Source organism: Falco peregrinus, chromosome 16 (genome assembly GCF_023634155.1).
Source record: "Falco peregrinus isolate bFalPer1 chromosome 16, bFalPer1.pri, whole genome shotgun sequence".
Taxonomy (NCBI): domain Eukaryota; kingdom Metazoa; phylum Chordata; class Aves; order Falconiformes; family Falconidae; genus Falco; species Falco peregrinus.
The window spans coordinates 3,609,669-3,623,967 of NC_073736.1; the positions used below are offsets into that span (position 1 = coordinate 3,609,669).

Below are 14,299 nucleotides of genomic sequence, written 5' to 3' on the forward strand. Positions count from 1 at the left end.
CCCCATCCGCGTGGGTAGCGGTGGATGGGGAAGAGATAGTCCCCTGGGATTTGGGGATACTGCAAGGGTCCAGGGCTGTCTCTGGCCACACGGAGGGGCTTGGTGACCCCCCAGTCATGCTGCTTCCCCCAGGACCCCCGCGTGCCCTCTGGCCAGGCTGAGCTGGCTGCACGCTCCTGCTGGCCCCCGCTCGCTCTCTCCAAGGAACTTTCCGAGAAATTCCTGGATTTATTTTCAGCTGCCGCACAGCAGCACCGTGCTGGGAAGAGGTGGGCAGCGGCAGAGTGGGGGGTCCATGCGGTGTGGATGGGCTCCCCCGCCTTGCCCAGCTCCTGGCCCCTTTGGGCATGGAGGAGGGGATGAGGATGGGCTGCGAGGAGAGCTGCTGCTGCTCACGCAGGGGTGATGTCCTGTGCAGGGTGTGGGGTCCCCCTAGAACCATCTCATCGGTGCTGACCCCCAGGATCTGCCTCCCCTGGTGCTACCAAAGCCCTGGCTCCCATGGTGAGATGGATCATCCCATGGATGGAGATGATGCATGAGGATGGGTTAGGGGAACGGGGCGGGGGGCTGGGGCTGGTTTGGGAAGGCTGTGTGGGGCAGGGAGTATCAATGGGGCCAGTGGGACCACTGGGGACAACGAGATGCTGGGAACAGTAGGCATCAGGTGCTCTCAGGACAGCTGGTGCCCTTTGTGGGACTGGGGGATCCCCCAATATGGGAATGAGCCACCCTGACCCCTACCCACCCTCTGCGAGGGGCTCCGGCGTCCCCCACTCCACACCGTGCCTGGCCAAGGGTATCTCCACTCCTGCATCCCCATCAGCAGGTCCCCAAGCCCTGGCCCGGCACTGGTGCAGGGACTGGGAGGCAAAATTAACCTGGCAGGGGGTGCAGGCAGGAGGTGCAGGCAGGAGGAGGAGGACTCTGGCTGTGCAGCTGGTTGGCCTCTCACTGGTTTTTGCCATGGGCAGGTTCATCCAGCGGGATGCAGAGCGGGGAGCTGCTTTCCCGCGCTGCTGCGTTGGTGCAGGATGTTCTTGGTGCTTTGCGGTGGCACCCAGCCCCATCCTGCCACCAGCCCAGGCATGGGGGGCTGTGTCCCCCCACCTCCACCATTTCCAGGCTCCTCTCTTCCACCTCATTTCACTTAATTATTATTTATTTTAGCTATGGGGAAGCAAAATGGGGCTCCTTGCTCCCCGGTGTCCCCCGCTCCCATCTGACCCACTTAGCAGGGCCATCTGGTCCCCACGTGGGCAAAGCGGATTACCCTGCGCCGGGATCAGGGCTGGGCCGCTGCCATCACCCCGGGGCCCCACCGGGGCTGCCCCCACCGGCAGCGTGATGGCACCGCCAGGGAGGGGACCCCCGGCAGCCCCCGCTGCGGGTGACCCAGCCCTGCCAGCCTGTGTGCCTGCGCCCACTGGGACCCGGGCCCTCGCGGTCTGTGGGCTCACCCTGTGCATGTCTCTGTCCCTCTGTCCCTCCGTCCCTCCCTCTGTTCCTCTGTCCATCTATTCATCTGTTCCTCTGTCCATCCATCCCTCTGTCCCTCCGTCCCTCCATTATCTGTCCGTCCATCCCTCCCTCTGTCCATCCCTCCCTCTCTCTTGTCCGTCCATCCCTTTGTCCATCCATCTTCTGGCCCATTTGTCTGTCTGTCCCTCTGTCCCTTCCTCTGTTCCTCTGTCCATCCTTCTGTCCATCCTTCTGTCCATCCCTCCCTCTGTTCCTCCATCCATCTATTCATCTGTCCCTCTGTCCATCCATCCATCTGTCCCTGCGTCCCTCCATTATCTGTCCTTCTGTCCGTCCATCCCTCCCTCTGTCCATCCCTCCCTCTGTCCTTCTGTCCCTCCATCATTGTGTCCCTCTGTCCATCCCTCCATCCATCCCTCTGTCCCTCCATCCATCTGTCCCCTGTCCCCCCGCTCCCCTAACGGAGCAGGGATGCACCTCCCCACCCTGCTGTGCCCCCCGCCGTCCATCCACCCGTCGGGTTGTCGTTTCACCCTTCCACGCCCCAGATGTGCCCCCCACCCCCACCCCGTCAGCTGTGCGCCCCTGCCCCACCCGCCAGCTGTCCACCCGCTCGCCCTCCCCCCTCCTGGAGCCCCCCCGTCCCGTCCTTCCCTCCTTTTTTTCCCCTTTTTCTCCTTCTTCCCTTCCCCTGTTTTTAATTTTTCCGGTTTTCCCTTGCTTTCTTTGCCTTTTTCTTTCCCCTTTCGCATTTCTTTTCTCCCCTTCCCCCGCCCCCCGCCCCGCCCGGTCTCTGCTGCCCCCTGTCGGCCCCGCACTGCCACCGCACCGCCCCTTGACCCGCCCCGAAGCCCCGCCCGAAGCCCCGCCCCGCCCGTCACGCGCCGCGCGGGTTCCGGGGGCGGGCGGTGCGCGGCGCGCGCAGGTGGGGCGGGGCGGGGCCGTGCGCGAGGATGCGCGGGTGGGCGGGGGTGCGATGGGGGATGCGGGGGGGGGGGGGGGCAGGGGGTGCGATGGGGGATGGGGTGCAGGGGGGGTGTGCAGGAGGTGTGCATGGGGTGCAGCGGGGTGCAGGGGTTGCGGGGGGGGGGGAGAGGGGCACCCAGTGCATGGCCGAAATTAGGCGCGGGGGGGGGGGGGGAGGGGGGGCTGTGGCGTGGGACGTGTCCTGCGTGGGGGTCGGGGGGGGGCAGAGCCTGGGCTGAGGGTGCTGCCAGCACCCGCCCTACTTGGCCCCTGTCCCGTCCCCCCCCCGTGTCCCCCCCCCCCCCCATTCCTCCTGCTTTGGAGGCCGAGCCCCCCTGAGCCCAGCTCTGCAGGGGGCCGTGGGGTGACCGCCCCCACGTGGGGCTGTGGGGGCGCTGGGCACCCCTCAGCCGCATCCTGGGGGCGCCCGTGTCCTGGCTGGGTTGTGGGTACCGGCCCCCCACGGTCACGGTCACTGCCTGGCCCTGGGGGCTGTTACTGGGTGGTTATTGCCGGGGCGGTGGGTTATTGCCAGGGTAGTTGGTTATTATCAGAGTGGTGGGTTATTACCGGGATAGTTGGTTATTACTGGGGCAGCAGGTTAGTACCGGGATAGTTGGTTATTACTGGGGCGGTTGTGGGTTCGCAGACATCCCAGCCGGTGGGGGTGGCCACCCGCGTCCCCATGCAGGCAGGAGCCGGCTCTGGGCCATGAGCAACACCACAGCCCCCACAGCCCCGGGCGCAGCAGGCGACTCACTGGTGGGCTACGTCCTGGGACCCTTCCTCCTCGTCACCCTCCTCGGTGCCCTCCTGGCCATGGTGAGTGGGGGCTGGGGAGGGCTGGGGGGGGCACCAAAGCATTGCCCCGAGCCCTGTACCTGCTTACACCTTTCCCTGCAGGTGATGTACGTCCAGAAGAAGCGGAGGTGAGCGTGGGGGTGTGGGGCTGGGGGGTCAGGGGGACACGCACCGGTCACCGCTCAGCCGCCGTCCCCCTGCCAGGTTTGACCGGCTGCGCCACCGGCTGCTGCCCATGTACAGCTACGACCCGGCCGAGGAGCTGCAGGAGTCGGAGCAGGAGCTGCTGGTGGAGGCGGAGGACACCTGGGTGGGTCAGCCCACGGGGGTGCGTGGGGGGCTGTGTGGGTCGCTGGCTAGCTGTGCACGGTGCTGTGGGATTTGCTATTTATGTAAATTTTTGCATGAAAAATCAGCATTAAGCAACAGCCAGTTCAGGAATGCGTGGGGATGGCTGAGCCGGGGTGGAAGCCCCCCGGGTTCCGGGAGCCCCCCGAGAGTTTGGGGGGAATCCAGAGGTTTGGGGAGGGTTGGGCTGCGCAGCCGGTGCCGGTGCTTTTCCGCTTGCCCCGACGCCGTTCAGGGATGCCTGGCACCAGGGCTGGGGGGGGGGGGTCCAGGCTGGGGCCACCCACTGTGCCCTCCCAAGGGTGCTGAGGGCACGCTCTCCATTGCAGGCGTCGCCCGGCTGGGGGGGTTCCTCATCCCGTCAGCCCCCCCGCGGGGACTGGAAGGCCTGATGCTGCCCGGAGAGCTGGGACCGAATCCTGCCCGCAGGAGGCAAGGGAGGACAGTATCGGCACCGGCGCTGCCACCTTCGCCATCCGCCGGGAAGGGCAGGATGTGCCCACGGTACCATGGCGATGCCAGCGGCTGCAGCCTGGGAGCAATCCCACCCCGTGAGCACTGACGATAACGGGTTCTCTCCCACCTTAGCACCTATTTTTGCCATTTTTTTTGCTTGAATCACCCCGCCAAGCCCTTAAAACACAGCAGGCAGGACGGGCAGGACTGGCACCGGGGCAGGCAAGTGGCTGGGTACAGGGGCTGTGCCCCCAGGCACAGAGGGCAGGATGGCAGCCGGGGAGCAGCGTGGCGTGTGCTAGAGCAAATAAATATTATTTTTTTGGGGGTTTCTCTGCATTCAGCCCGGAGCCTCCCACATCGGGCGGGGGGATTCAGCAGCATGGGCACTGCTGGACCACGGGCCAGCCCAACGCCGAGGTGCTCAGCATCCTGCATCCCTCCCTCGCCAGCAGCACGGCTCGGTTTGCTGATAAAAAGGCGTCGAGGACAGGAGTTTGGCGGGGGGTGGCAGGGTTTTGCCTGTTTCTGTTTCCATCGGCAGCTCCTGTCCGTCCCGGCGGAGGATGGCTGGCACCATCATGGATATCCCTGTGGAGAAGGTGGCCGCTCCATGCCCGTCAGCTCTCCCTGCATGGAGAAAACCTGCTCCCACCCTGCTGCCGGGGCCGGACCCCAGCCAGAGTCCAGGGCGGAGGCATCAAACATCCATAAAATGTTTTATTCAAGTAACTGCAAATAGGAAACCAAAAGGTCGTTAACAGTAAACCAAAAAAAAAAGAAAAAAAAAAAAAGAAAACCAAAAAAAACCCAAATCCCAATTTTCTCCCACCGGGGCCGCCCGGCACCGACCTCCGGTCCCGCTGCAGCAGTTGTGCAAGGGCAGTGTGGTGGGGGAGCATCCCGCATTCCCCCCACCCCACTGCCCTGCCAGCCTCTATCCCTTGAAGCAGCAGAGCAACCTAGACCTCAAAATAACAATTTTTTTTTAAAAAAAAGCCCAAAAAAAGGGGAAGGAAAAAAATACCCCAGGGCCCCCAGCAACACCCCGAAAAAGGAAACACGGAGCCAATGATGCCCCGGCAGCTGGCACAGCAGCAGCATGTCTGTGAGTTCAGAGAGTGGAACTTAAATATCCAGAGGTAGTTGTGAATGAAAGGAAAAAAAAAAAAAGAAGTATTTTTTCTAAAAAAAAAAAAAAATATATATATATATACCAGAACCTATGAGGAAGGGGCTGCCCCGAGCCAGCCCCACTTGGGCACCCCCAGGGATGGGTGCTGAGCTCCGGCGTCACGGCGGGAGCTGCTCTCCCACACACAGTGCAGTCACCCGGGACTGGCGGGGGGGGGGTGGGGAACAACACACAAGGGGGTTTTTGCCCAGGGTAGCAGCAGGCCAGAGCGAAGGTCTGATGCACGTGGGGGTCTCGCCTTTGCTGACCCCCCTGTCTCTTCCCTGCAGAAATCCCGGGGCAAAGCCCGGTGCTCAGGGGGCAACCAGCACCCGCTTTGGATGGGTGAGATCATGGGGGGGGGCAGCAAAGGTGGGGGGGGTCCCAGCCCCAGCTCTCTGCCTGGCACCCCCTGTGCCAGTGGGGCTGCTCCACAAAACCCAGCGCTGGGGAGAGGGGGGAGCCGGGGCGAGTGCCCCCCCTCTGGGCCGGGGGGCTGCGGGGGCTGCCCAGGCTGGGCCGTTTTCCAGTGCTGCCATTGTCTGAGGGTGAGGAAGGAGCGGAGGAGGGAGGAGGAAAAAGCCAGGGCGGCACAGTGGGTTTCTCCCCGTCCCTCTCCCCCGGCCGCTGAGGACGCGGGACCGTCAGGCGATGAGGTAGCGCCGGTTTGGGAGGTTTCACTGCTCGTCCTCGGATGATTCCTGGGAAATGTTCACCTCCTCCTCGTCCTGCTGCTGCAAGCCAAGGGAGTGCAGTCAGGGGGTGCCAGGGGCTGTGCCCCCCCCCCCCGCCCCATCACCCCTGGAGGGTGTCCAGACACATCACACCCCTTATGCAAAGAGGGAAACTAAGGCACCAGCATCCTCCTGAGTTTGGGACTGGTCCTTGCTCCAGGTTTAACCATTACAGGTTAAATCCCAGGTAAGACCCCCCCGGGTGGGCTTGCAGCGAGGAGGGGGCGGGGAGCCACATGCCCTGGGTGCACACACCCCCTGCAAGCCTGACACTGTGGTCCCCAGTGCCTCCAGTTGGCAGTGGGAATGCCGGTGGCGGCAGGACTGGCTGTCCATGGCCAGGCGGCCGTGAGCATCACGGCCCCGCACGCGGCGGTGAGTCAGGGCTGAGTGTGAGTCAGCGCCGGCCCCCGCTTCCTCCCGCTCCATTCATAAAAAACCCACCGCAGCCAGTGGCTGCCAGAGCGGGACACGAGTGTCCCCAGCATGGCCCTGCTGGCACGGGACAGGCTCGTTCCCACCCCACCCAACTGGCTGCCCACCCTGGGGTCCCTGAAACAGCCACTGGTGCTGTGACACTGGTGCAGGACACCCAGGATGTGCCCCCCTCGTTTGCTGGTCCCAGCCCTTCGCCCTCTGGAAGGAATTTAAGCGGGAAAAGGGGCCAAACCCTGCATGGGGCAGAGCAGTCGCACCTGGAGGATGCTCTGGGGTGGCTCCTGCATCCCAGCGTGTGGCAACAGCTCCTGGGCATGGGGACATGCCCATGCATGGGGTGGCCTGGGGCTGGGGACAGTGGGTGGCTGCAGTGCTGGGGGGATGCTGCACACACAGGCTGCAGGAATGGCGTGCTGGTGACACTGGGTGACAATGGGTGCCAGGCAAGTGCGTGCCAGCGTGCCACCGAGGCAGGGACCTGCGCACGACCCCCACGGAGAGGTGGGGGAGCAGGGATGGCTCACAGCCCCCAGCACTGGGGCAGGGCACGGCATGGCATGGAGCCCATCCTGTGCCACACTGTGTCCCCTTTTTGCTCACTGCTCTGCTGTCCTGCAGCCTGGCAGCATTTACCCCACACGTGTGGGGGCAGCCGGAGGGCTGCTGTGTCCCCACAGTGCCCAGCACCCTGCCAGGGTGGAGGAGGCAGGGAAAAGCCCACTCACCGATTTTTTGGGTCGGCCTCGAGGTTTTCTCCCTGGTGTGACTGCAGCTTTCTGAGCCAAAATAAAAACCAAGATGTTTTGGTCAGGCGGGGGCCGTCCCCTCGTCCCCAGGATGCTGTTGGGGGGGGCAGGGGGTGGTATTCCCCTTCCTCCCACCCATGACTTGCCAAATTCATCACCCCAATGGCATCTCCCAGATTGCTGCACCCAGGTGGCCCCGGGGCCACAGCCAGGCCCCCCCGCCCCCCCCTGCAGCCGGCTTCCAGCACCGGGATGGCCCCGGCCCTGTGACTCATGAGGCGGGCGCAGGATGTGACTCGCATGTTTTGCAAACACGTTTATCGCGGGTGTCCACATGCTGACACGCGGTCCCCGGCTCCCCCCACCTTCCCTGGGGGCCAGTGCCGAGACGCCCCCACCCCACACCTCCCAGGGCTGGATCTGCCCTGAACTGGCTGTAATTGAGCTCCAAATGGATTTGTCGTCCCTGTCCCCAGCCACCTACCCTGCCTTTCGGGGTGGCCTTGTTTTTACTGCCCTTCGGCCGTCCACGGGGTCTCTTGGGGATCGGGGCCTCGCTGGGCTCCTGCTGGAGGGAGAGTGGAGGGGGATCATTGTGGATGAGGGTCCCCAGGGAGGGAGCCATGCCCAGGGGGGCTCCCAGTGCAGCAGCGCACCCAGAGATGCTCCAGGCTGGGAGTCCCATTCTCCCCAGCAGACCCAGGCAGGGCAGAGATGCTCTTGCACGTGGTACTGTGAGCACTGGTTGCACTGGGATTGGCGGCCAGGCACAGGCCCCTGTGCGTCCTTCAGCTGGGCATGTACGTCACCCATCCCACCCTGGCATTAATCGCTTGGCTTAGCCAGACGGTCCCCACAGGTTTCTCAGCACCAGACCCCGGCTTGCTGCTGGTGCCGCTGCCCTGCAAAGCGTTGGGCAACCCGCAAATTGCCTTTTCTGTGGGAAAATGATGCGCACAAACCCCACCTGCCCTTGGGGGGGGCTAGGGGCGGGTTGGCACTATAAAGGTTCCAGCAGCATCTTATCCTTCTGAGCAGCTTTTGCTAATGGGGCTTTAATTAGCCCATCTGCAAAGGCAGGTTCAGCTGCAGCCTGGGGAGGAGCAAGGGGAAGGCTCCAGCCCTTCCCTGGGTGAGGAGCAGCTCTGAGATGTTGCAGGGCTGAGGGGGGTGGGTGGGCTGTGAAGCCCCCCAGGAGGGTTTTGCTGAGGGTGAGCACCCAGGAGGTGCTGCTCAAAGGGAGGTAGGGGGAATGCGCCATGGGCGGCCCCCTCCCTGCCTGGGGGATGCTGCCAGGGTGCGAGTAGGGGCGTTTCTTGCTGTCCCATATGATGGCATCGCTCCCCAGTGGGGTGCCCCCTCCCTCCTTTCTCCCAGGGGACCCCACGTACCTGTGGCTTCTTCCTGGGCCGGCCCCGGCCCCTCTTCTCCGACACGTCCTTCTCCCCCTTGGAGGCCAGGGGCTGGCTGGATTTGGCGCTGGATTCGCTCATCGTCCTTCCAGCAGCGGTGGAGTGGGAACAGGAGGAAGGTCAGTCAGTGATGGCTTGCCATGCTGGCTGGCACTGCTCCCCCCAGCCCTCTCCCCAGGGCAGGAGGCCATGGAAGTGACTCACTGGGCCACAAGGGATGAGCTGAGCCACCGGAGCTTCCCATGGACTCAGCCTGGCCATACCTCTGCCACCTGCTGCCCCCAGGTAAGGATGCTTGGCGCCCTCAGCTGCCACCTGGTACCTCTGTGGGGATGGGGGCAGCTGGTGGGGTATCAGCATGGACAGGAGGTGACAAGGAGCAGGGTCCCCCCTCCAAGAATGTGTCTTAAAATTAAAATTCAGCTGAAATGAGCAGCTTCTGCCCTGCTTCAGCCCTTCCCGGAGGCTCAGCTGCATCCTGCCCCTCTCCCAGCATGGAGCGGGGACCAGCCCGTGCCCAGGGCACTGCCAGGGCTAGCAGGGCCCGTGGCGGAGAAACCAAAAGCATCACTAAGAGCTATGCCTGGAAGAGACCCCCACCTGTATTTTTGAACCCCCCCAAGCCCATTCAGCAGCACCACGCCGTGGGCTGCGGGGCTCTTCTGCCCCAGAAATGCAGAGCACCTTGGGCAGGCACGACCCTTCCTCCTGCTGCTGCAAAACCAGTATCTGCAAAACCGTCGCTGCTGCACCCATGTCCCTCCTGCAAACAGACCTTTGGCCCGTGCCGGTCCCCGCTGTGCCGTCCCTGGCACAGCCGCTCCCCACCGGTGCCCTGTGGCAATGCCCCAGTGCAACCAGCCCAGGCCAAGGCGCGGGGATGGAGCACGTGCCTGAGGCTGCAGGGCTGGACCCCAGCAGCGGGACCCCCTTGCTGCTCCCCAGTCTCATGGCCCTAACGACCAGCCACACGTGGTGGCTGGTGCTCTCCCATGGCTGGAAGAGGCTCTGGGTGCTCAGACCTCCCCGGCTCGCCCATCCCTGCTCCCTACCTTCTCGCGGGGGGGGGCTGCAGCTGCATCCCTTCTGGGGATACAACCTGCATCCTCCCAGCACCAACTGGGGAGCAAAACGAGCCAGCTGCGGGGCAGGAGTCCTGACTGAAACCCGTGGCACGGACACCCCGCTCGATCAGCCAGTGCCCTGGTGCTAAGGCAGCTCCCGCAGTCCCCAGCAGGAATTTGGGGAGCAGCAGCTTGGCCAGCCCTTCCTGCAGAGCCTGTTCCCTTGCCCCAAAAGGAGAGTGGCTCCAGATTTAATCTGGAGTCCTTGAAAGCCCAGACACGCTGCTGGTACCAGCAAGTTGGAACAGGACGAGCGGTGGCACGGCACCGGGGCCTCTGGGCATCCCCGTGGGTGTCCCAGGCCCTGGAAGGGTGGTGCAGGCTCCCACAGCCCTGCTTGACCCCCCGCACCCAGGGTGGGATGCTGCACCCCTGCACCCTGCTCCTGCCACCCCCGGCTGGGTTTAGGGACAGGCACCGCCTGGCACTTGTCCTAGGGACCCTGCATTGTCCCCTCCCCTGTGCATGTCCCAAAGGGCTGGATGGGTTTCCTTGCTCGTGGGGAAAACCCACAGAGCAAAAGGCTCCACGTCCCCTTTCTACCTCCACGCTTCCCCAGGGGGGGTAGGGAAAACCTGCTTTTCCAGAGCTGTGGGGCCAGTTCCACACCCAGCTCCCAGCCCAGGAGCCAGGAGGATGGGCTCCAGGCTGGAAGGGAGCAGGATTGCTACCACAGCCCCAGTGCTTACCGGTGACCCCAGGGAAGAGAGCAAGATTGTACCACAGCCCCGGTGCTTACGGATGACCCCAGGCATGGGGTACCTGCTCTGTTCCTTGGTGGGGTGACCGTGGCCGTGCAGAGGGAGGGCACCTGCTCGGAGCGATGTGACATTTCCCTGCAGAAACAGGGCTGCGAGAGCAGCGTCCCGGTCTTGCTGCTTGGGACACTTGGCTAGAAAATCACAGCGTTGCTCTGGGATGGATGGTGCAACCTCCCTGGGTCACCTCCTGCTCCGGGGACCGTCCCTGCACCCCTGCCCTGGCTCTGACCCATAGCCCCTGAGCACAGCAGCACCCCGGCCCAGCTTCTCCTGCAGGCTGTGTGCCCAGTCTGTGCGCAAAGACGGAGGCACCCTCCCTGCGGGGTTCATAATGTTTGATTTTGAGCAACTGTTTTCAATTTGGATGGTGTTAGAGCAGCTGGGACAGCACTAGCTACCAGGGAGAGCGGGGTTGTGGGGGGAGCCAGGGTGCTGAGCCCCCCAAGGATGCTGAGCCTCCATGGGGTGGCTGAAGCAGGTGCAGGCGAGACGTGTGGTGCGAGGAGCCGTGCTCAGACGTTCAAGGCCTTTTAAAAAAAAAACACGTCAGCTCCCACTCCCCTCTGGAAGTGACTCACGAGTGCAAAACAACAACAAAAACCACCCTCGGATTCTTTTTTTTTTTTTTTTTTTGGGGGGGGGGGGGAGAGACAGAAACCACGCTGTCGGGTAAACACCCTGAAAATATTACTCACAGCATCCCAGAACCCTTCAAGGATTCTCTTTAAAAAAAAAGAAAAAAATTTAGACTTGGGAAAGGAAAACGCCGGCCAGCTGACTGGGGGCTGGTATGAGTTTGTCGCTTTTCAATCTTTTTAAGTCAATCTTTGACAGAGAAAACACAGCCTCTGAGCCACGCCGTACCCCCTCCTTTAGCTGGAAACTGCTGGGCCCAGCATGGCCCCCCACCCTGCTGTGCTCCCCTCCATCCTGCCAGGGATGGGCCCTACACAGGGGGCCAGCATGGGATGCTGATGGGACCCCCCCCCCCCCCCCATGGGGATGCTGCCGGGTACAGCCCCCCATGCCCCTGCAAAGTTCTTGGAGCTGGGGAAAGCACGTGTGCTTTCCCACCCATCCCTCCGCCACCTCCAAACTCCTCCCAGGGGCTCCAGAGCTGAGACCACCCCAGGGGACCACTCCAGAGCTGAGACCACCCCAGGGGACCGAGGGCTCTGTACCCTGCTCTGGCAGGGGGCGTGAGGAGGAGGATGCCTGGGTGGGAGATGGGAGATGCTCCCACCTTCCCAGCCAACACCCCCCCTTTCCCAGCTGGGCGCGATGCTCCCTGGCTCGGTGGCACCTGCCTGGCCCTGGGTGCACCCTGATCCTGCGGGATGGTGCCGGGGATGCCACGGGAAGCAGCTCCAGCCCCACTGGAAGGCAGCAAAGCTGTCCAGGAGGGAGGGAGCAGCGATGTTGCCATGGAGGAAAGGAAGCAGCTGAGAGAAACCTTTCCAGGCAGGGAGGAATCGGTTGGAGAGGAGGGCAGGGGACTGCCGGGCTCCCCGAGGCTGGCGGGGATAAATCTCTGCAAGGTTTGGAGGTGGAAGGGCTACATCTGCCTCTTGATCAATAGAGTTGGGGGAAGGAAAACATCCTTCCCTCTCCATCCTTACAGATGGTGGGTTGCCAGACTCTCCTCCCGCATCCCCCTCTGCTCCGTGACACGAGCTGGGCCGTTCTCAGCAGCCGCCTCTTGCAACAAGCCAGGGGTGGGCTGCAAAAGAGAGACCCTGGCCCCTCGGAGCGATGCTCCTGGGTGCTCCTGGCCCTGCTCCTGCCTTCCCCCCCACACACCCGCGCTGGTTTACACCGCTCTGTGCAAATAACCCCATAAATCCCCCGCTCCTGCCACCTACTCCTAGATTAAACAAACCAGCCCAGGAGAAGCGGGGAGCCAGGCGGTGGCTTAGATCTTATTTACCAAAAAAAAAAAAAAAAAAAAAATTAAAAAAATAGATTTTTTTTTTTTTTTTCACGCCCAGGAAATCTACCCTGATTGCAGCGGGAGAAGGATCCCGGCCGCACCTCCTGGCAAAGGGAGGCCGGGAGAGGGAGGAGGGGGAGGAATAGTGGAGCAGAAGTTGAAGAGCCAGTTCGGCAGGGGTGCGAGGGCTGCGGAGGGATGTGCGCAGCTCCTCGTTAGGACGAACCCTCCAGGGGGCTGCTTTGAAGGCCCCCCCCCGGCCTGCTATTAAGGAAAGTCGTCCCCCCCCCCTCCTTCCTTCCTGGGCATGTATAATAAAAGGAAGTGATAAAAGAAAGGAAGGAGGGAGGTGGGGGAAGAAAGAAAAGAGGCAGGAAGGGCACCATCATCACACGCTTTGTGAAGCCCCTGCCCTGCGAGGTGTAATAAAAGCCCGAGCGGAGCCAGCGCTGGGTGGCATCACCCCCCCCGCCAGGGAGGGGGGGGAGGGGACTGAGCCCCAGCCGTGCAACTTTGCACCGACCTGTGCGTCCCCCCCCCGCTCCGTGAGCCGCGCGTGGCCCCCTTGCCCCGACTCCCCCCGCTTTGCACCGACCCCCCTGCACCGACCCACCCCCGTCCGTGCACCAGCCGCGGCCCCACGCACCTTGCACCGGCCCGGCCCCACGCACGCCCCCGGCCCCACGCACCTTGCACCGCCCCCCCCCCCCAAGCGAGGGGGTTCCCGGGGGCGGCCGCTGCACCCCGGGGCCGTGCGCCAGCCCCCCCCCCCCCTCCTCCCGGGAGGTGCGGGGCGTTTGCACCACCCGAAACCGAGCAAGTGAAGGAAAAGTCCCGCAGCCGGCACCGAGGACCACCCCCCCCTCTCCGACCCCCCCCGCCAGGTGCATCACCCTATTAATAACAATAATTAATAACAAGAATAATACCGAGAGGCATTGCCGAGCCGGCCCGCCGCACGCACACACGCGTCCTTGCAAATACAGAGCAAACCGGGGGCGATCGTGCAAAGCATGCGGGGGGGTGGGGGGCAGCACAGCCCCGGGACCCCCCCCAACCACCCTCCCAGCACCCCCGGGCCCTCCCCCGCGCCCCCCCGCAGCAAAAAGCAAAGATTAAAGGCCGGCACTCACAGTCAGCTTGATCTCGGAGCTGGGTGCTTGGGGTGTTTTGGGTGGTTTGGTTTGGTTTTTTGGGTTTTTTTGGTTTTTTTTTTTTGGTGGTTTTTAGGTTGTTTGTTTGTTTTGGTTTTTTTTTCTCCTGGCGTGTCTGTGTTGTGAAGCGAATTAAACCCCCCCCCCTCCCGGCGGCTGCTGCTGCTCGCAAATGCGGATCTGAAAGGAGAAGGCAGAGAGAGAGGCTGCGACTCACACACGCATCCACAGCTCAGCCAGGCCCCCCTCTTATTTATATAAATAATAAAGAGAGAGGAAAAAAAAAAAATTGCTCCAGGAGGAAGGAAGCTGGGTCAAAATCATTTGCAGGGGAATGAGGAAAAAAAAAAAAAAAAAAAAAGAAAAAAAAAAAAAGGTGGGGGGAAGGGGGGGGGAGAGGGGGGGAAAGGGAGAGAGCTCCCAGCCTTACTGGAGGGGATCCAGCTGCTAAAAATAGCAAAATCACACTCGAAATTAAATAAGGGCACCCAGGCTAACGGGAGCTTCCAGCCCTTGCGGCGGGGGGGAGGGGCCGGCTGCATCACGGCCGCCGGGGGCGGGCGGCGGCGGCGCCGGGAGCGATAGGTCCGTTCAAAGGGCCGCGGCGGGTGGGCGGCTGCGCCCCCCGCCCCAGCCCCCGGGGGCGGCCCAGGGTCCCTCCCCCGGGGGGGGGAAACATCCCTCCACCCCACCCCCCCCCCCAGGCGGCTGCTGCAGCGATGCTCCCGCCTGGGGCGGTGGGGGGTGCGAGAGGACCCCTCCGTGCCCCCCGG

General features: G+C 63.2%; 2 protein-coding genes across 12 annotated transcripts; one reads left to right on the forward strand and one right to left on the reverse strand.

Moving 5' to 3' along the window:
* Window positions 1-1,425: 1,425 nt before the first annotated feature.
* SMIM29 (small integral membrane protein 29) lies at window positions 1,426-5,039 on the forward strand. 6 transcript variants are annotated; one of them, XM_055820004.1, is made up of 5 exons: window positions 1,426-1,446; window positions 3,098-3,270; window positions 3,352-3,377; window positions 3,454-3,559; window positions 3,927-4,591. In XM_055820004.1, the coding sequence occupies exons 2-5, from the start codon at window positions 3,160-3,162 to the stop codon at window positions 3,987-3,989; spliced, it is 306 nt and encodes a 101-aa protein (XP_055675979.1). In that variant the 5' UTR covers window positions 1,426-1,446; window positions 3,098-3,159; the 3' UTR covers window positions 3,990-4,591. The 6 variants fall into 6 exon arrangements, 5 of the variants coding, with proteins under 5 accessions (XP_055675979.1, XP_055675980.1, XP_055675976.1 ...); XM_055820005.1 differs by lacking the exon at window positions 1,426-1,446 and adding an exon at window positions 2,384-2,407; XM_055820001.1 differs by lacking the exon at window positions 1,426-1,446 and adding an exon at window positions 2,418-2,443.
* Window positions 4,994-14,085, reverse strand: HMGA1 (high mobility group AT-hook 1). Of its 6 annotated transcripts, none has more exons than XM_055819999.1 (6): window positions 13,957-14,085; window positions 13,506-13,706; window positions 8,537-8,642; window positions 7,630-7,710; window positions 7,125-7,175; window positions 4,994-5,961 (listed from the first exon to the last, which is right to left on the reverse strand). In XM_055819999.1, exons 3-6 carry the CDS (start codon window positions 8,636-8,638, stop codon window positions 5,905-5,907), a joined length of 291 nt encoding a protein of 96 aa, XP_055675974.1. In that variant the 5' UTR covers window positions 8,639-8,642; window positions 13,506-13,706; window positions 13,957-14,085; the 3' UTR covers window positions 4,994-5,904. The 6 variants fall into 6 exon arrangements, with proteins under 6 accessions (XP_055675974.1, XP_055675973.1, XP_055675972.1 ...); XM_055819998.1 differs by having other exon boundaries at window positions 7,630-7,713; XM_055819997.1 differs by lacking the exons at window positions 13,506-13,706; window positions 13,957-14,085 and adding an exon at window positions 13,302-13,454 and having other exon boundaries at window positions 4,994-5,958.
* Window positions 14,086-14,299: the final 214 nt, after the last annotated feature.